Source organism: Saimiri boliviensis, chromosome 3, assembly GCF_048565385.1.
Source record: "Saimiri boliviensis isolate mSaiBol1 chromosome 3, mSaiBol1.pri, whole genome shotgun sequence".
In the NCBI taxonomy this organism is placed as follows: domain Eukaryota; kingdom Metazoa; phylum Chordata; class Mammalia; order Primates; family Cebidae; genus Saimiri; species Saimiri boliviensis.
Window position 1 is genome coordinate 168,462,819 of NC_133451.1, and position 20,285 is coordinate 168,483,103.

Here is a 20,285-nt window from a genome sequence, read left to right on the forward strand (position 1 = left end):
ACCATGGAAGCCTGCACTCTACATCCCTCCTTATTGGTTTTTTTTTTTTTTTTTTTTTTTTTTTTTTTCTGAGACTCTGCACTAAGCACTTAAATTATTGTTGATCTTGTTGGAGTGGAAGGTGCACTGATGTGTTTAAGGTGACTGCATGCAGCAGAAGCAGGACTTGAGGTAGCAAGAAGGAGATCTGACTGTATTCCTGCTGGCCCCAGTTAGTGTTTAAACTGCTCTGCAGACAGACTTTTTAAAATGAAAAATGAAATGACAAGAAATATATCATAGTCACATCCTCTATATGGCCTTAAGAGGAATCTATAAGGAAATTTTTACCAGGGATAAAGGAGTTACAGGAGCATGTTTCATACTAATCTGAGTCAACCTGTTCCAGAGAAGAATCATGACTACAAATGAAACATAATGAATAAAAAATAAAAATTATAGGTATGCGAATTTTTAGGGCTGCTATTAAATTTCTTTCAAAGTTAATTCTGGATTTTTCAGACCTGGAACTTAGACCAGTTTTTATCTTTGTCACATGTATTATTTCTGTAACTAGACAGAATTCATTTTTGTTTAGTAAAGAATTACAGAGAAACTCAGATCTTTCCCTCTAGCTCAGATGACCTATTTGTGAAATACTGCCCTCCCCTGAAATATTGCTTGTTATGACATAGTGAAGATGAGTGTTCTTTTTCATTTATAGGGGCTGGTATAACTGACCCTGAATAGTAACTCTTACTCAGAGGCCTATTTGTCACTCAGGGCCTACTGATTTTTTTTTTCTTTTTTGTAGATTATTTGGGGAGGAGGGGACAAGGGGTAGAAAGCAGGACATTATGAAATAATGCAAGTTCTGAAAATTTCTTATTGATCTGAACTAGAGATTATATTCAATAATGTCTTTCAAGCTAGACTGAACTACCAATGTTGAATGTCAACTCTAGTTATTAAGTAGAAATTCAGTTTGGAATCAGAGGTCTTTCCTCCTTCTCTTTTTATCTTATCATCTTGATTTATCTTATCCTATTTGGTGATACACTTGCAATTCTTTGATGCAAATATGACAGTTGAAATCAAGGATTTAGGATAAATTCATTACAATGTGGTAAAAGAGCATTTTAGCTAACATCTTAGCATTTTAGCTTATACCTTCCCTTTAGAAACTAAAAAGATTCAAAAAGTATCAGCTAATTTTTATGAGATTTACACCTCGATGAATCCAAGTGATTAATACCTACCAAAAATCACAAATTGAGGCATTAATGAAATCAGATATGTAATTCCAACTACAACATACAAAAGTAAATGTTTTCTGTAATTTAAGTTTTATGATTGTGTCTGCTTATTTAAACATCTTTTCATTTATTTCTCCTAAATTATCTTGTTTGACAAGTAACTATTGAATCACTGCACTTTGTAGATTTTTTTTTTTTTTTTGTAAATGAAGCAAAGAAGATACTTGCTTTTACATTTTTTTTTTCAATTTGGAGAGGTAAGCTGGGTGTGGTGGCTCATGCCTGTAATCCAAGAACTTTGGGATGCCGACATGGGGTGGATCACTTGAGGCAAGGAGTTCAAGACCAGCCTGGCCAATATGGTGAAACCCTGTCTCTACTAAAAAAACAAAAATTAGCTGGGCGTGGTGGTGTGCACCTGTAATCCCCGCTGCTCAGGAGGCTCAGGCAGGAGGACAGCTTGAACCTGGCTGGGAGATGGAGGCTGCAGTGAACTGAGATCGTGCCAGTGCACCCCAGCTTGGGTGACAGAGTGAATGAGATTCCATCTCAAAAAAAAAAAAAATTGAAGAGGTAGAGAGGTAGATCTTGTACACCAAAAATTAAATATCTATATAAAGGAGCAAGATATATGTTAAATGAGTCCAATATGCAACACCCAAGTTCGAAGGAAGACTGAACTGGGGTAGCTAGAGAAATCCCTGGGGAGATATGAAAGTACCCTGCTGTGTTCATTTCACAGCCTCAAGGGAGGAAGCACATAAAAATGTTCCTGATGACAGATGCTTGGTCTCCATGGAGGGTGGAGGCCAAGGAGTTCTTGTCTATGATCTCACACTCACAGTACTGACTGCGGCTTTCTTAAATTTGACAAGTAAACTTCCAGCAAATAAATGTTACGGTTTTATTAATAATCCCTCAATTTTAAGTCAAAATAGATGAAAATACAAATGCAAAAATAAGGAGAGTTTAATAGCAGAATATCGGTTGATCTAGAACTATTTTAGTCTTAAAGAATTGGCTAGTTAGGTGTTTTTGAAAACTTACAAATTTGCCAGGTGCAGTGGCTCACGCTTGTAATCCCAGCACTTTGGAAGGCCAAGGTGGGAGGATTGCCTGAGGTTAGGCATTCAAGACCAGTCTGGCCAGCATGGTGAAACCCCGTCTCTACTAAAAATACAAAATTAGCTGGGAGTGGTGGCGTGGGCCTGTAATCCCAGCTACTCAGGAGGCTGAGGCAAGAGAATCGCTTGAACCAGGGAGGTAGAGGTTGCAATGAGCCAAGATCTTGCCATTGCACTCCAGCCTGAGCAACAGAGTGAGATTCTGTCTCCAAAAAAAGAAAAAAACAAACAAACAAAAAAAGGAAACTTATAAATTGTTCATTGCATTTATTCCCCACAGTATTCTTTCCTGTAGCTTTGCTTCAGAAGCAAAAGTGCTCAGCAAAGTTTCCATTTGTTCTGGACTTGAGGCTGTGATAGTGATGATCCTTTCTCTTTCCTTCTCCACATTGCCCTTTAAATAGCAAAGTATATATTATGAAGGTATTAACTGCTTTCCTAAAAGAAGAATGTTTATTAAGAGCAGCAGATGAAAAACATATTGGTAATAGGTGAAATCCCCAAATTTACGCTACTGATCAAGAAGAAAAAGAAAGAGTGAATAAAAACTTGAAACTAACGATTAAATTAATGTGGTAGGCTTTGTGTATCCAAACGATACCCTATTTTTAATGATCAGAAAATTTGGTTCATACTGAATGCTATTTTTTATTTAATAGGGAATTTGTCTTCATTGGTAGGTGCAAGATCACCATTCCAGCACTTTTTGGAGTGTATTACATTTTAAATTTAACAAATTATTTATAAATTTAATTTTGAGAAGTTTTACATAGTCCCTGAATAATGGATATTAGAGGTCTGGAACCAGATAAGCATAAAACATTTCTTTGTATAATACCTAACCTGACCTCATATAATTGGACCCTGGAATGGATTATGACTAAAAAATAATTTTTATGTTTTCAGGTATTCTTAAAGAGTAAAGGTGATTGTTAATGAAATTGCTGCTCTCAATAGATATGTACAAACATCTATACTCACCTTTTAATGTCTAAGATTACATAGGTAAAGTATTTTATCAACCATTAAATATCCTGTATTTCTTCTTATTAAATGCTTCTCTAAAAATCTCCATTTGCTTCTCTTCTGCCATAAAATGGAAATTAATAGTCTAGGCTAAATCTCCACTTGCTTTTGATCATACAATGAAAATTAATAGTCTAGGCTGAATTTAAATTAAAGAGCAAGAGATTGTAATCATATAAACATTTAAAAAAATTTTTGCATCAGTTTATAGTAGTGAAATGGAGTGAAAATGATCTTGATTTAGAATTCTAGATCTATTTGATTATTACAGGTTATTTGATAATCATGCATACTATGCCGTTTTGGTTATCTCTTGCAACATAACAAATTACACTAAGTGATTCTGAACAAGCACTTATTATCTCACAGTTTTTGTGGCTCAGAAGTTCTGTAGTGACTTAGCAAGCTTGGTTCCTTCTGGCTCAGGTTTCTCATGCAGTCAGGATGTGGGCAGGGGCTACATGACTTACGCTTGATCATCCATTTGCAAGAGGTTCTTGGAATGATTGCTCCATTCCTCACCATGTGGGCTCCTCATAAGTTATTCAGTCTCCTTCTGTCATGGCAGCTGACTTCTCCAGAGTGAGCAATTTGAGCAAGGAGGAAGCAGTAGTGCTGTATATGACCTCATCTCCAAAGTTGTCCATCACCAAGACTTTTCCGGCATTCTGTTCTTTAGCAGTGAGGCTTTAATTTCTACCCCAACTCAAAAGGAAGGGAATTAGGCTCCAGCTCTTGAAAAGAGTAGTATCAAAGAATTTGTGGGGAGACTTTAACCTACCAGGCATAATACTGATGTACTTTCATTATTGATTATATAGAACATATATATCTATGTTTTTTTTTTCTCTTTCCTTAAAACTAGCCAGAGGATAAAAGAGGAATTGTGCTCATTAATTAAAATGATCTTTTAAAATCATTTGTCTCACCTTTCATGTACTAAAAAATAATATGAACTATGAGAGAAGAGGCGATGTAGACTGGGTTTACACAGAGGTTTACACAAAAATTGGTGTTCAAGATTTTCTTGAATCAGAGGGAGAAGAGGAAGGACAGCATGAAAAAGGGAAGACTAAGGAGAACAGGAGGGAGATGTCTGCCTCTTTGTATGGTGGCAAATGAATGAGATATTAAAAGACTTTTTCAGCCAGGCACAGTGGCTCACGCCTGTAATCCTAGCACTTTGGGAGGCCTAGGTGGGTGGATCACCTGAGGTTAGGAGTTCAAGACCAGCCTGGCCATCATGGTGAAACCTCATCTTTATTTAAAAAAAAAAAAAAAAAAAAAAAAAAAAAAAAAAAACTTTTTATTTTTTGAAATGAAGTTTCACTCTTGTCTAGGCCGGTGCAATGGCACAATCTCAGCTCACTGCCATCTCCGCCTCCTAAGTTCAAGTGATTCTCCTGCTTCAGCCTCCTGAGTAGCTAGAATTACAGGCCCCCACAACCACACCTGGCTAATTTTTTGTATTTTTAGTAAAGGCAGGGTTTCACTATGTTTGCCAGGCTGGTCTTGAACTCCTGACCTTGAGATCTGCCTGCCTAGGCCTCCCAAAGAGTTGGGATTACAGGCATGAGCCACTGCCCCCCAGCCAAGACTTTGAAAATATTATGCTGTAAATACTGTTCTACATAAGATCTCTGTTTTCATGTAATATAACTAGTTGCCCCTTAATATCCACAGGGAATGCTCATTGGTATGTCTCTATTATATCTTTCTGCACCATTGTTTTCTGCCTCTGTTTACCTACTGAGACCAGAGGGAATATGTCTATTGCTTTGCTACACTGTTTGAGTATCCACTAGAAGGATTTCCGGTGCCTGGAAGTGAGGTCAGAGAAGTAGACAGAGGCAAGATCAAGAAGAGCCTTCTAATGCCATGCAAAGGAGGTACTGAATTTTTTTTAATGCCAGGAAATATTTGCAATTATTTAAAAATCTGAGTGGTCACACAGTAAGTTTGAACCATTTTCTTTGCTTAATATCTAACCCAGAGCCACATAATTTGACTCTTGATAGATTTTGATAATTAACTTCCATATTTGTTCATAAGCAGAGAGAGTACTTTGTACTCTCCTTTGGCAGGAAACCTTGTAAAGTATTTTTTGTGAATTTGTTACACTTCTGTGTGGGAGGTTTAATGATTGATTTGATGGAGGAATAAGGGAGAAGGAAGAATCTGAAATACTTTCTAGCTTTGTAGATAAATTATAAAGGGGGAGAACTGTGGTATTTCCTAAAATAAATTATTGGTTTGTGGGGAATAAAACAGCTCTTTTTCATCTGCATGTATTGCTTTACAGTCTAATTCTTTCTCTTCTCCCCTCAAATCTCTATATTGCCTCCCCATCCCCTCTTAAACTGATGACCTTGCTTACTGTTTCAGTGAAAGATAAAGCAACTAGAAGAATATTTCCATGAGAGAACTTCCCTTACTTCTTTCTCCTGCTCAAGCATCTAAGTCCATATACTCTGTTACCCTTTTACTTCTTGGGATGAACTGTCTGAACCGGCAAGGGTCAGCCTCCCCTTTGTATTACCAGATCTCATCTCAGTTCGCCTGCTCAAATACATAGCTCAGCAGTTCTGTCCTCTATGTCCAGAATCCTTAAAGTTTTCCTGCCTACCAAATCTGCTCATCAGCATACAAAAATGGTGCTATTTCTCCCATCTTAAAAACAAAAGCAAAACACTCACTGGATCACACATCTGCCTTACCACCTCCTTTCTCTGATCATCACCAGAACAAAGCTCTTTGAAAGAGTTATACAGCCCATGTGTGCCACTTCCATTTCCTTCCATTCTCTCTTGAACATACTTCACCGAAGCTTTCACCTTCTTCATATTGCCGGCTCTCTCCTTCTCCTTTGGCCTTCCTATTCCCCGAGACACAACAGTATTAAAATTAAGCCAGTTGATAACCCTATAGATTTTTCTAAGTGTTCAAGTGTTCATTTAAATCAAAAGCTAGAAATGAATAAGCATATTGAGGAAGGCATGTGGAAAGCCAAAATAGGCCAAAAGCTAGGATTCTTCTGTCAGTTAACCAAGTTGTGGACACAAAGGAAAAGTTATTGAAGGAGATTATAAGTGCTACTCCAATGAACACATGAGTGCTAAGAAAGCCAGATAGCCTTGTTGCTGATACAAAGTTTGAATGGTATGGATAGATCAAAGCAGCCACAATATTCCCTTAAGCCATAACCCAATCCGGAGCAAGGCCCTAACTTTCTTTAATACGATGAAGGCTTAGAGACGTAAGGAAGCTTTAGAATGAAAGTTAGAAGCTAGCAGAGGTTGTCTGATGAGGTTTATGGAAAGAAGCCATCTCCATAACACAAAAGTGCAAGGTGAGGCAGCGAGTACTGATGGAGCAGCTTTAGCAAGTTATCCAGATCTCGTGAAGATAATTGATGAAGGTGGCTAAGCTAAACAACAGATTTTCATTGTAGACTAAACAGTCTTCTCTTAGAAGAAGATGCCATTTCAGACATTCATAGCTAGAGAGGAGAAGTCAATGTCTGGCTTCAAAGCATCAAAGGACAGGCTGATTCTGTTGTTAACCAGTACTCACCTACCATTCTAAAAATCCTAGGGCCCTTAAGAATTATGCTAATTCAACTCAGCCTGTGTTCTGTAAATGGAACAACAAAGCCTAGATGACAGCACCTTTGTTTACAGTTTACTGAATATTTTAAGCCTACTGTTGAGACCTAGTGCTCAGAGAAAATGATTTCTTTCAAAATATTATGGTTCAGTGACTGTACACCTAGTCACTCAGGGGCTCTCATGGAGATGCACAAGGGAATCAATGTCGTTTTCATGTTTTCATGCCTGCTGATACAACATCCATTCTGTAGCCCATGGAGCAAGGACTAATTTCTGCTTTCAAGTCTTATTATTTAAGAGATTCATTTTGTAAGATGATAGCTGACATATATAGGGATTCCTCTGGTGGCTCTGGGAAGAGTACGTTGAAAACCTTCTGGAAAGGACTCAACATTCTATATGCCATTAAGAACATTTGTGATTCATGGGGGGAGGTTAAATTATCAAAATTAATAGGAACTTAGAAGAAGTTGATTCCAACCCTCATGGATGACTTTGAAGGGTTTGAGACTTCAGTGTAGGAAGTAACCACTTGTGGATGTTGTGGAAATACCAAGAGAATTAGAATTAGAAGTGGAGCCAGAAGATGGAACTGAATTGCTGCAATCTCATGATAAAACTTGGACAGATGAAGTTTTGCTTCTTATGGTTGAGCAAAGAAAGTGTTTCTTGAGATAGACTCTACTCCTGCTGTAGATGCTGTGAATATTGTTAAAATGACAACAAGGGATTTAGAATATTACATAAACTTAAATGATAAAGTAGTGGCATGGCTTGAGAAGACTGACTCCAATTTTGAAAGAAGTTCTACTGTGGGTAAAATGCTATCAAACGGCATCACATGCTACAGAGAAATCTATCATGGAAAGAAAACTCAATCCATGGTAGTAAACTTCATTGTTGTCTTATGCTAAGAAATTTCCACAACAACCCCATCCTCCAGCCACCACCACCCTGATCATTCAGCAGCCATCAACATCAAAGTAAGACTCTTCACCACCAAAAAGTTTATAACTAGCTAAAGACTAAGGTGATTGTTACCGTTTTTCAGCAATAAAGTATTTTTTAATTATGGTATATACATTGTTTTATAGATAAGTGCTATTGCACTCTTAATAAATTACAGTGTAGTCTAAAACTAACTTTTATATCCTCTGGAAAACCAAATATCTGTGTAATTCATTTTATTGTCATTGCCTGAAACCAAACCCACAATATCTCTGAGGCATGCCTACTGTTACTTCATTGAGTACTAACTGGCACAGCTATGGAGAAGAGGTCATGTCTTTTTTTTTTGCTGGTGATATCTACAACTAGGAGTTTTGCTGGTGAAACAGATGTATGCATCTGTGCTCATACACGATTAACTTCTTAGGTACATCTTCCATTTGAAGGGAGAATATTTAGAGATAAAATTATGTTTTGGCTATGAGAACATGATAAAGTATGTTCTCCGTATGAAGGACTTAGAATGTAAGGAAATTAGGTATGTACATTTATACACACATACACATATACTTTTTTCTTGAATACCTGATGATAAATGATACGGATATCTCGCTTTCAATGGCTATATATGTGGTTAGCTAGACCAGTAGAGGCAATAGCAGTGATCTGAACACTTAGTTCAGCTCTAATAAACTAGGCATTCTCTCAACACCTTTGATATCAACTTTAATTTTTAAATTCTATTTAGCCTATTTTGTGTTTTTATGCATGAAACTTGCTTTTTTCCATTTTTGCTGTGTTACTTCTTTCCTGTTTGTATTAGGTACCCATTATGAGGATACTACTCTACACTGTAATTATCAGGAAGCTTTATTGGCAAGGCATTTTACAAGGCTATAGAGACATGGACTCATCATAAGTACAGGCAATGCTAGAACAAACGTGATCCTGATTTAACAGAGTCCGAATCCAACAACATTGTCCAGGGGTAAGCCTATGCTCTGGAGGCCAACACCTGGCGTCATGCAGGATACCACATTTAGATCCAGGGGTCTGAAGTCATTATTGGCAATGTATTGTGTAAAGGTGAACATAAACAGTGGTGGAATTATTCTGATATGAAGTACAATTTGTATAACCTATGTTGATATACAAAAATTTTTATTGACATTTTGGGCTTACTCTCACTTAAGCAGAGAGGCAGAGGGTGAAAGAAACAGCTTTGACTTTGTAGCAAAAAGGAGTTGGTCTTGTGCTGGCTTAGGAGCAGTGAATGCTTGAGCAAGTTTCTTCTTTCCGTGCTTTAGGTGACTGGTCTATAAAGTTTCAGCATAAAGTTCAAACACACAGGGTGGTTTGAATTCCTGGTGAGACAAGGAATGTGACAGTGCCTATTGCAGAGCTTTCACCTTGTGGGGGTCAGAAAATGTCCATTTCCTCCTTCTGAGAATGTTGGAAAGCCAGACAAATGCAGGAATGGAAAGTTAAACAACAGTAAACACTGAATGTACCCTGCCATGGGAAAGACAGCAGGCTCTTTTCTGCTATGTAACCTTTGTGTCTCTGGCAGCTTTTAAACGGCATATATGGAAACTTTGCTCACAATGGCTAGGCTCTGTTCTGTCTCTGGACAGAATCTCTGTATCTCAAGGGACAGAAAGCTCTAATAAGAAGGCAGAAGGTCCCTTTAGTTCTAGGTTTAAGAGCTTTACCTCATTACTTAAAAGCTAGTGTGGCAGAGAGTTTAGTATTTGGCAGAAGGAGGATTTTTTTTTTTTAATTGTTCAAAGGAATGAGAATAAACACTAGGGTCAAGAATTATGCCGAGCATTTCCTCATGCCCCAGTCTCAGGTTGACTCTGTTCCCACAGGATGTTCCTGGGGCAGGACAGCTACTGACCCCCAGAGGCTGGATTTGCCCTGGCCCCATCTGGGGAGCAACCATCCTGCCTAATAGCACATAACAAGTGATCAGGACTTCAGCCTCTTTCAACATTACCCAGACAGCTGGGAACTTGGCACATGGCCCTCCACTTTCACATACCTTCAGCAATTACATATTCATTTGCTTTTAAAATGTTTTAAACACATACAGTGAAACACACAGATCTTAATGTATAATTTGATGAGTTTTTAAAAATGACATGTATCTGTATAACTAATTCCCTAATCATTCCTCACCACTCATGGGCAACACTGTTTTGGTATCTATCACTGTAAATTAGTTTTGCTTTTTCTTGAAGAATCTCCTTATTTCTGAGACTGTGTTATTGTCCACTTTTCCTTGAAACATAGGATGTTTTTTTTTTTAATGTCGCATAAGTGGTTCTTGGCTGTGAAAACTTATAATCTAAGAGACTTATAATGAGACTTATAATCTAAGTCTAAGAAAACAACTTTTAGCAGCCACTTTGGATTGTCTTTGTTTATTGGAGTTATAATTTTGAAATTGTTCCATTCCTTTTGATGAAAATATGCATTAAGAAGATAAGCATACTTATGAGATCCAAAGCTTAACACTTGGTGTGTACTGGAGGACCCTTGGTCTCCATGATTCCTTGAGTATACAAGAATAGTCCATAAGAGGTCATGTTTTGGCTGGGCACAGTGGCTCACACCTATAATCCCAACAGGTGTGAGCTGTTTGGGAGGCTGAGGTGAATGGATCACGAGGTCAGGAGTTCAAGACCAGCCTGACCAATATGGTGAAATACCATCTCTACAAAAAATTCAAAAATTAGTCAGGCATGATGGCATGTGTGTGTAATCCTAGCTACTCAGGAGGCTGAGGCAGGAGAATCGCTTGAATCAGGGAGGCGGAGGTTGCAGTGAGCCAAGATCATGCCATTGCACTCTAGCTTGGGCAACAGAGTAAGACTCCATGTAAAAAAAAAAAAAAAAAAAAAAAAAAAGCCTGTATTTTATACTAGGGCTGATTTCACTTTTTCTTGTGAGGAGTAGTAGAAAGAATTGTAGGCTTTGGGATCAAGTCTGGAGAGTGTCTGGGTCTGCATATTCTTGGACTAGTGATGTAAGTTTTCTGAACATCAGATTGCTCTGTGATAAAGTAGGAATGATAATTAAAGGGTTATGCCAAGGATTAAATGAATGAACAGTTACAAAGTGCCTGTTACGTGGCAAGCCCTCCCTTTTCCTTTGTTTAATGGCAAGACTTTTAGCATTTGAATATTTCTGATTTTAGCTAGGAAGAGATTTCTTAATTATATTAGAAACACAGACATTGATCATGTTATTTCTGATGCCAGTTATCTTCAGGGCACTCTTTTTCACATCTTGCCATTCCTTAGAAGCTTCTCTCTAACTTAGTTGGCTGCCCATTTGTAGCCTTGAAGCCTGTGAGAATAAACTAAAAGCATCATTCTCCTCTGTTTATCCTTGTCTTGACCCCAACTATGGAAGATCTATGACCATTCTCTTGAGATAAATAGTAGGTATAAAGTTGCCTGTATATACAGAAGGATAAGTCAGTCTTACCAGTCACTTAAAGAAATATCTAACTTTGATTCTAAAATTTATTAATAGATGCTCATCCCCAAAACCATAATTAAAAGGGTCAAAATTGGCAAATATACACATAGGTAACACAAAAGAGGATATCCAGTTAGCCAATAACAGTAAAAAGATGTTTATTCTATCTAGTAATCAGGAAAATACAAGTTACAAAATAAAGCAACAGTGATACATAGTTTTATACCCATCTGATTGACAAACATTGAAAAAGTCTGATAATACTCGGTGCTGGTAAGGATACGAGGTTAATGGAGACCCTCATGCCTTGCTAGTAAAGGAATAAATTTCTGTAATCTTTTTGAAGATTTAACCAGAGAAGCTGCTGCACATGTGCACAAGAAGAATATACAAATATGTTTCTTAAAGATTCTAGTAGCATGAAAGTTGCAAACAACCCAAACATCCATTCCTTGGGGATCAAATAAATACAGTTTGATGTGGAATATATTATTATATATAAAATGAATTAATCATATCTATATGAATTGATCTTAAAAAGCAACATTGAATATAATTGCAAGTTACAAAATGATTCACACTCTATTATTTCATTTCAGAAGCTTTTTGAAAGATGAAAGTACTATGTTTTGTGTATAGATTTATATATTTTTAAGAGTATAATGAAGAAGGTTGACTATGGGTAGGAGGAGCAGGAGAGAGAAGAATGAGACTGGAAAGAGGAAGCTCAATTTAATTTTATCTTAATTTAATAGTAATAATAAAGGAAATATCATCAAATTAATATTTAGTAATTCTGTATCTGTAGTTCTAAACCTGTCTTTTGTCCCTGGACTAGCAGCATTTGTAATTACCTGAGAACTTTTAGAAATAGAGGCCCCAGTCTAGATCTACAAAATTTGTAATTTGGGGTTAGACCTATGAAACTGTGTTTTAACGTCTCACACTACCACTGTTTTAGATGACAAAGGCATGGATGTTTACTATGTCATTCTTCGTGATTTTCAATACTTTTTAAATTAAAAATTAAATAATCTCAAGCTTTTCTTCTCTCCTCCAATATCGTCTTAGGCTATAAATTTCAACTCCATAATTAATAGCTTATTAAGAACATAAAGTTTTTACTGCCACACAGAGTTCTCAGATATGGATGGATTTCTTAATATTGAACAAAGGTTAGAGCCAAAAATGGGAAGATATCATTGTTATTTGAATGTATATTGTTTAGTTAGTACATCACCCTAAAACATTTTATTCTTTCTGGAATTTTTCCCATTATCATCAGCAACAAATATTCAACCATTGAGTATGTGTAAAACCATGCAAAGTGTTGATAATAGCATAAGGCATAAGATATAAATCATGTCCTTACATGACAATCGAATTGCAGGGTTAGGATGTGAGTAGAGGAAACAAGATTAAAAGGTTAGAGAGGAATACCCTGTCTGGTATATGGCATATAAAACTGCCACATAGAGTATCAGAGGGTTTAAAAGGAAAGGTTTTTGGAGATTCAGCCTCAGTAGAGAATACGGAAGGTGATATTTCAAGGAATGACACGAGCAAAGGACATTGCAGTATTCTAATTCAAAGACCTATGTAAATGATCTAATTGAGGGTGTGGAATGTTAGGTAGAGTCTTTAACTTTATTCTGTAGATGGGTGAAACCATTACAATTTTAAGAAATGAGGTGATCTGTGTATGCACAACAGTGCCCACAAAAGATAAATTTGGCTAAAGTGTCAAAGATGGAGTGAAGGCAAGAAGATGATTAGGAATGAGATGTCAAGTTCTTCAAAGACAGTGAGGATTTACATAGTAAAACAGAAGAGATAATATAGGGTGAGGAGAAGAGGAAAAAGAATGCAGGAATATAAGACTTATAATTGAATGGAATGTATTGGTTTCTTAATGCTGCTGTAAAAAAAATCACTACCAGAAATTTAGTGACTTTAAATAGCAAACATTGTATTATTTGTAGCTTTTAGAATCTAAATTAGTTCTCAGTGGGCTAAAATCAGGGCATCTACAGGGCTGTGTTTCTGTGTGGATTCTCTAGAGATGGACCTGTTCTCTTGCCCCTTCCAGCTTCCATAGACTGCCTGTACCCCTTTACTAATGGCCCCTTCCTCCATCTCCAAAACCTGCAGCATAGCATCATCAAATGTTTTCTTAACTCTACCTCTCCTGCCTGCCACTCTTCCTTACAAGAATCCATGTGATTACATTGGGCCCACCCAGATGATTCAGGATAATCTCCGTATCTCTAGATCTTCAATTTTATCGCATGTGAAAAACCCCGTTTGTCATTTAAAGGTCACATATTCATAGGTTCCAGAGATTAGGACGAGGACATTTTGGGGGCCATTATTTTGCCTACCACATGGAATATTACCATAACTTGATGATTCCTTAGGATTTGAAAGAGAGATCAGAAAGTCTGGATAGGTTTTTGTCAACTCTCACCCTCAGTTTGTTCATCTGTAAAGCAGGTGGGTGGGGGAGGCTTTGGGGGTGGGATTCCCAAGCCTAACACTGATTAGAATGTCAGCTCCATGAGGACAAGGATTTTCATCTGTTTTGTTCGCTACTGGTACATAAAGGCACTTAGTAGTTGTTGAATAAAGTATGGCAGAATGAATAAATGAGTCAAAGAAAAGTTTGAAAAGGACATTAGGGAAAGTTCCCCCCAAACACCTCTGTATATCCTTAAGTTTTAGTTTTCCTAGTAAAGTTTGTATTTGGCTGAGATTAGGCTGCCTAGAGTGCTGTCATTGCCATGGAGATATTCTGAGGCTGAGAGAGTGGGATAGATTTGTAATCTGTCCTTTCCTCCTTTGCTTTTAGTTTCTATGCTGAGCATTCCCTGACCTGGGGATGGGGAAATGTATGGGGATTGATGTGTGGCCTCAGTCAATGTCTGGGGCAGCTGCTTATTGAAGAAGAAGTTGCTCACTGTGGCAATGATCAGTTGCCCTGAAACAACCAGCTGTCACATTCCGCACTGCTCACCCAGTGAGAGTCAAGTCTTGGCCTTTGCATTCCTAAAAGAACACTCAACCCTGTGAGGACATAACATCCGTTTATGTTGTGCATAGTGCCAGTAAAATAGAAAACAGAAAGACTTTTCTGTGATTTTGCAAAAATAGCATGGAGTACCTGTACCTGAGAGTAGTACAGTTAGCCAGCAGGTAGGCAAAAGAGAGTGGACATTCTGATGAGGAAGATAATGTTGTTATGGATGCTGCCTCTCACATGTGAAGTCTGTTGTATTCTTACAGTAAAAGCTGTCATTGAAAACAGACATTTCAAAGCCCCATAGTTAGCGGTTACTTGATTTAAAGACAATGATCTAATTTGTTTAAAGAAGCAATGAATGATTGCAGAAGGAAGGACCGACTTTATATGAACATGAGAGGGCAGAGTGTGCTAGTTTTGCTCAGGATCCTTAAAGTCAGAGAATTAAACTGTTCTGTGTCTTTTATCGTGTATATGACCCTGGACAAACTGCCTTTTCTTCTATTTTTATCTGTTTTTATCAGTGTCACTTTTAAAATGTCATCTATCTGCGGATGGAGGCACATACACATATTAGATACCCAGTTGTCCCTCAGTATACAAAAAGGGATTGATTTCAGGACCCACTTCCTCCCCTCATACCAAAATCTGTGGATGCCCAAGTCTCTTATATAAAATGGCATAGTATTTGCATAAAACCCGTGACATCCTCTCAGGTTTTGATACACTGTGAATCGTCTCTGGATTTTTTTTTTTTTGGTTACACATGTGGGACATTTGTTCTTGGGGAGTCACAAATGTTGTGCCCCTTGTCACAGTGACCCCAGATGTCTGTTCCATGTGTTGTGAACAGAGGAGCCATTCTTCAGGCCCCTACTCCAAGCACACACCTAGATTACTTATACTACCAAATATAATGTGAAGGCTCTGTACATAATTGACCTACTGTGTTTATTTTATGTTATTTTTATTGCTGTGGGTTTAAAAAAATTTTTTTTGTCAAATATTTTCTATCACAGTTGAATACAAAGGACCAACTATATTTTCCTGGTCTAATAGTCTTTTGACAGAACTTGCTTGGTTTGTTTCTCTATTTTTATTTATTTATTTATTAGTAGAAATTTACAGGGCATATGTGAAACTTTGTTACATGTATATAATGCATAATGATCAAGTTCGGGTATTTCTGGTGTCCGTTATGCATAATACAATACTTTTGTTAAGTATAGTCACCATACTATGCTATAAAACATTGAATTTATTTCTTCTATCTTACTGTGTGTTTGTAATCCCAGCACTTTGGGAGGCCATAGCAGAAGGATTGCTTGAGTGCAGGAGTTTGGGACCATCCTGGGCATAGTGAGCCCTCGTCTCTACCAAAAATTTTAAAAAATTTAACCAGGCATGGTCGTACATGCCTGTAATCCCAGCTACTTGGAAGCTGAGGTGGGAGAACAGCCTCAGCCTGGAAGATCAAGGCTGCGGTGAGCTGTGATTATGCCACTGCATTCCAGCCTGGGCAACAGAGCAAGACCCTGTCTCAAAAAGAAGAAAAAAAGACTGAAAGGGATCATCATCTCTGTAAATTTATGTTGATATGATGATAGACTAAAATGTTAATATAGTTTGATTAGGGATCATTTAATAAGCAGCTGATTTTTTGTCATTTTATGTTTTTGTGTGAACAAGAGTTTTCTCTTTGTTTTCTTGCTGAGTACATTGCTTCATACAGTTCCAGGTGTAGATAGCATATCAATATATACTTTTTATACTGCATATTAATCAGAAACTTTGCATAATACTTTCTACATCTGTTTGAAACTCATCTTTCTTAAAACACATATTTAAAGTTTATGTCTTTCCTTTGTAAAACTATTTATTAGAGAAAAAGAAAAATTTAAATATAATTTCAGAGAAGCCTTCTGTTTTACCCACATTAAGTGCTCTGTCAGTGCTCCTAGCAATCCATGGCCACTGTTTTATGAAACTGATCCCACCATCCTACTATGCTATAAATCTATGTTTATGTATCACTCGTTCTTGATTCTGAGCTCCTTCAGAGTAATCACTTCCCCAGTTTATTACGTTTTGGTACATAAGAGGCACTACAGTATTTGTTGAGTGGATGAATGAACATCAGAGCATTTAAAATAACCAAAGTATACTACTCTATATTAGACCCCAGTGACCTTCAAGTGGCTCTTATTATTTATAGTTCCAGTGAACATTCCTAACTACAATCCAGACATTTTTGACCTTAGACAAATTTTACTAGAAATTTAGCCACTGGGGTTTGAACATCTAGAAATCTGCTGCTATTTTCAAGAGCTAAAGAGTATGTAAAAATAAGAGAGAGTTGCCCTAAGGGAAATAAAAAGGTATAGGATAGCTGCATAATTCTGCTTTAAAAATAATAATAACTCTTTACCATAAGGGCAAAAGAAAAAAGAGAAAAATGTTAAGAAGACTAGAAAACTATGTAAGACAAGAACGTCTTTCCCCTTCCTTGTTCTGCTATCCTAGAGAAGAATTTTATATATTTTTCTTAAAGCTAAGATACTATAATGAGCTGAGAAGACAAAGTGAACCATCTTCATAGAATTGAGGGTGCATATTTCTCAAGTATAGCCAGTTAAAGGATAATAGCTTATTCCACTAACACTAAAGAGCAGAAGAAAGGAAAGAGTAGAATTTATAAGTAATAAAGAGGAGGGAAGAGTAAGTCGAAGGTCTTTATAAGACGAATGTAAATAACTTAAAATGAAGGTGGAACTGAAAGGTAAGTAACTTTCAAAAGCCTTCCGATCTATTTGAAATAAGGCTCAAGCTGTTAATTCCTGTTCTGATTTTTCAGTACTCTCTTTCCCAAAAATATGTCTGTTGAAGGTAAAATAATTTTCAAGCACAGAAATTTCAAAAGAAGTTGGACTACATTCCTACATTAAGAATTATTTTTGCCCTAATGATCCTCCTGCATTCCTTCCATGATTGGCCACTAGGTCTTTTGCACTGGCCTTTGCATTTTTAGTAAAATAGCATTTAGCCCTTTTGAAATACTATATTTAAAACCCATATAAAATGTTAATTTTCTTATATACTTTATTTGAACTATAATCAAAGTTTGTTGTTTATATTTTAAAACTATGGAAAATATATAGTTTAATATATGATTGCTAAAATAATTTCATTCAAAATGCAGGGTGAAATCACAGGATCAAACATAGTTTGGGCACTGAGAAATTAAAAACATTCAAATTCTTATTAGGAAGCAAGAATGTGGTAAATGATGTAGAGCTTGTTCAAATGTCTATGAGAGGTTTTGCTTTTGTTTTGTAGTCTAGTGTTATTTTAAACCACATGTGAAATATCTTCTATAAACACATTTTGGGAATTTTTTACCAGTAATTTCAGTCAATAAAAAATGTGTCACTTTTCTTTCCTTATACCAGGTTGTTGGTGTAGCCCAGGCCATCAACAAGAAATCGGGAAATGGTGGAACATTTACTGAAAAAGATGAAAAGGTACCAAAACCTGTGTCAGGCATGAGCCAATTTAGGAAGATGCTTTCACTTTATAGTATATACACCTCTAGGATTAGCTGTTGCCCAAATTGTTGGTCACAAAAATCATTATAGTTAAAAATGATCCGAAATGTTGAAAAGTATATCTTTGTTAAATACAGCGATGATTTCACATCTGAGTACTTGTGTTATGCAGTCAGCAGAAACCCCCAAATTCTGTCCTTGCTGTGCTGCCAAGCCTCCAGTGGGCATGTTGGGGCCACACAGAGGGTGACTTATGGTATTTTAACTATCTCATTTACCTTTCATCGCTGCTATAGAGATCCAACCTTGAGTAAAAACCCACAAAAACACTGCTCCAAGTTCAGCCTTTCTGGTTGGCTAAAAATTGGAATTGCCTTCTGGTGTAGCAAATTTCTGAGTGTTTTATAAGCCTTGCACACAGACGGTGGGGCGCCAAGGTGTGAATTCAGGCTGTATGATGTAAATTTAGCTTCAGAAAGAGCAACAGCTGGCATTATTTTATTACTCTTCTCATTCAACTCTGAAGGAATACCTTCCACACACCACACTGGCATGCTTTCTGTTTAAGGACAAAAGCCCTTAAACTTGTTGATAACTTCATTCTGTGAGTAGGTTTCATTATTTCTCCTATTGAATATGTAATTATGTGTATATCATAGCCTATTGAATTATTTCTATTCCAAGCCCCTTGCTGTTTATTTTGTTCCCCTGAAAATTAGTAGGAGCTTTTGAATTTGGAAGACATTCAAACAAGACAGTTCTTTTTGTCTTGCTGCTATAGGCTAGATTGGCACCTGTGTTGGTTCCCTTGTTTTAATTGCTTCAGAACATAGTAAATACTTTTTAAAATCAGAGTAGTAACAGACATCTAGGCTCCTATTCTGTTCATGGCACTTGAGAATACTTGGTGTGAAAACATGGTTCTTGGATTGGCTTTATATTCCATTATTATGTTTGTAATCCATTCATATAACTCCCTCCTAAATTGATTTGCAATTTTTAAGGCTGTATCACATTGTGAATAAAGTATGCTATCTAAAGATTTATTTAAATCAATAATTAATATAATTGTAAACACATTACCCTAGTATAGTATAACGAGGATGATAGATCCATTTAAAAATGACAGATTTAAAGTAATGTTTGCAACTTTATATAATATTTAACTTTATGTTTTTATTGTGAATAGTCTTTAAACAAGTACATGAGCTGTTGTTTGCTGCATTAATGAATTACAAGCTACTTATATAATAGTTTCAGCATAGATACAAGTCTTAATATCATGGAGAGGTGAAACCAAATTTTGCATAGAATGAATTGTAACTTCAGATGTAAAAAGAGGTCTTTATCTTAGTTCCTCTCCTTTTTCTCTTAATTGATTTATACCTAATGTATGACCTTAGGCGACTGCTCCAACACTTTTAGCTAAGACTTGGTTTATATCATCCTAATTTTATGTAGAACAAACATCTACTCTTTTGGCTTTCTAACTGTAAATATTTGGGGATGCCTTTTATGTTTCAGGCAGTATAACTAGACTGTTTTATGTACAGCTTTTATTTCTCTTATCTGTTTTTTAGGACTTTGCTGCTTATTTGGCATTTTGTGGTATTGTTCTTCATAATGCTCAGCTCTATGAGACTTCGCTGCTGGAGAACAAGAGAAATCAGGTCAGTTCGATTACTAAAGAAAGAGTATAGAAATACTCCTTAAAAATTGTTACACTTTTATCCAAATAATGTATGCAGATGATTAAAAATTTAGATAGTACAGATTTAGTTTCTCAATACTTTAGCCATTTTTCCTAGTAGTCATTTATGTTTCCTATTTTCCATGCTCAGTTGTTTATCTTGTTAGCCAATGTTCATTAACTTGGGAGATGAGGATTTGATAGACTTGCACAACACCTTACTTGCCATTACCCTTATCCTACCGGTATCATTATATCACTGTTTTTAGTCACTGTATGAGTTGCACTTGGGATGTCAAGTAATGGTTTTAGTTCTTGCTCTGTCAATTGTAGATATTATTCTTGATTTCATATTTTGTAAGGTGGGTATCTTAGCATCCCTGTTCTCTTTATCTCTCTTTTCCAACTACCACTCCTTGGCCCTGTTTTTCTCATTTGGTCTTTTTCTTTTATAATTGCCCACATTGGTAATATATATTGTTCTACAACCATGATGAACTTTTCCCAGGCTTTGTTTAGATTAAATCTAAAGTTACAATTTTAAACAAAATATTTAAAAGTACTATGATTATGTAAATATTGTTCATATTACCTTTGCTAT

General features: G+C 36.5%; 1 protein-coding gene and 1 non-coding gene across 4 annotated transcripts in view; one reads left to right on the forward strand and one right to left on the reverse strand.

The window, feature by feature from the left end:
- PDE5A (phosphodiesterase 5A) overlaps positions 1-20,285 on the forward strand; it is a 121,587-nt gene that overhangs the window by 36,980 nt on the left and 64,322 nt on the right. For all 3 annotated transcript variants that reach the window (XM_003929734.4, XM_010340346.3, XM_010340345.3), the window contains exons 4-5: positions 17,899-17,970; positions 19,575-19,664. In XM_003929734.4, the coding sequence (XP_003929783.2) occupies positions 17,899-17,970; positions 19,575-19,664 (162 nt within the window). The remainder of the gene's footprint in view (positions 1-17,898; positions 17,971-19,574; positions 19,665-20,285) is intronic.
- LOC120367798 (small nucleolar RNA SNORA11) lies at positions 15,214-15,340 on the reverse strand. The gene has a single exon (XR_005582081.1). It is a non-coding gene; the product is annotated as a small nucleolar RNA SNORA11 (small nucleolar RNA).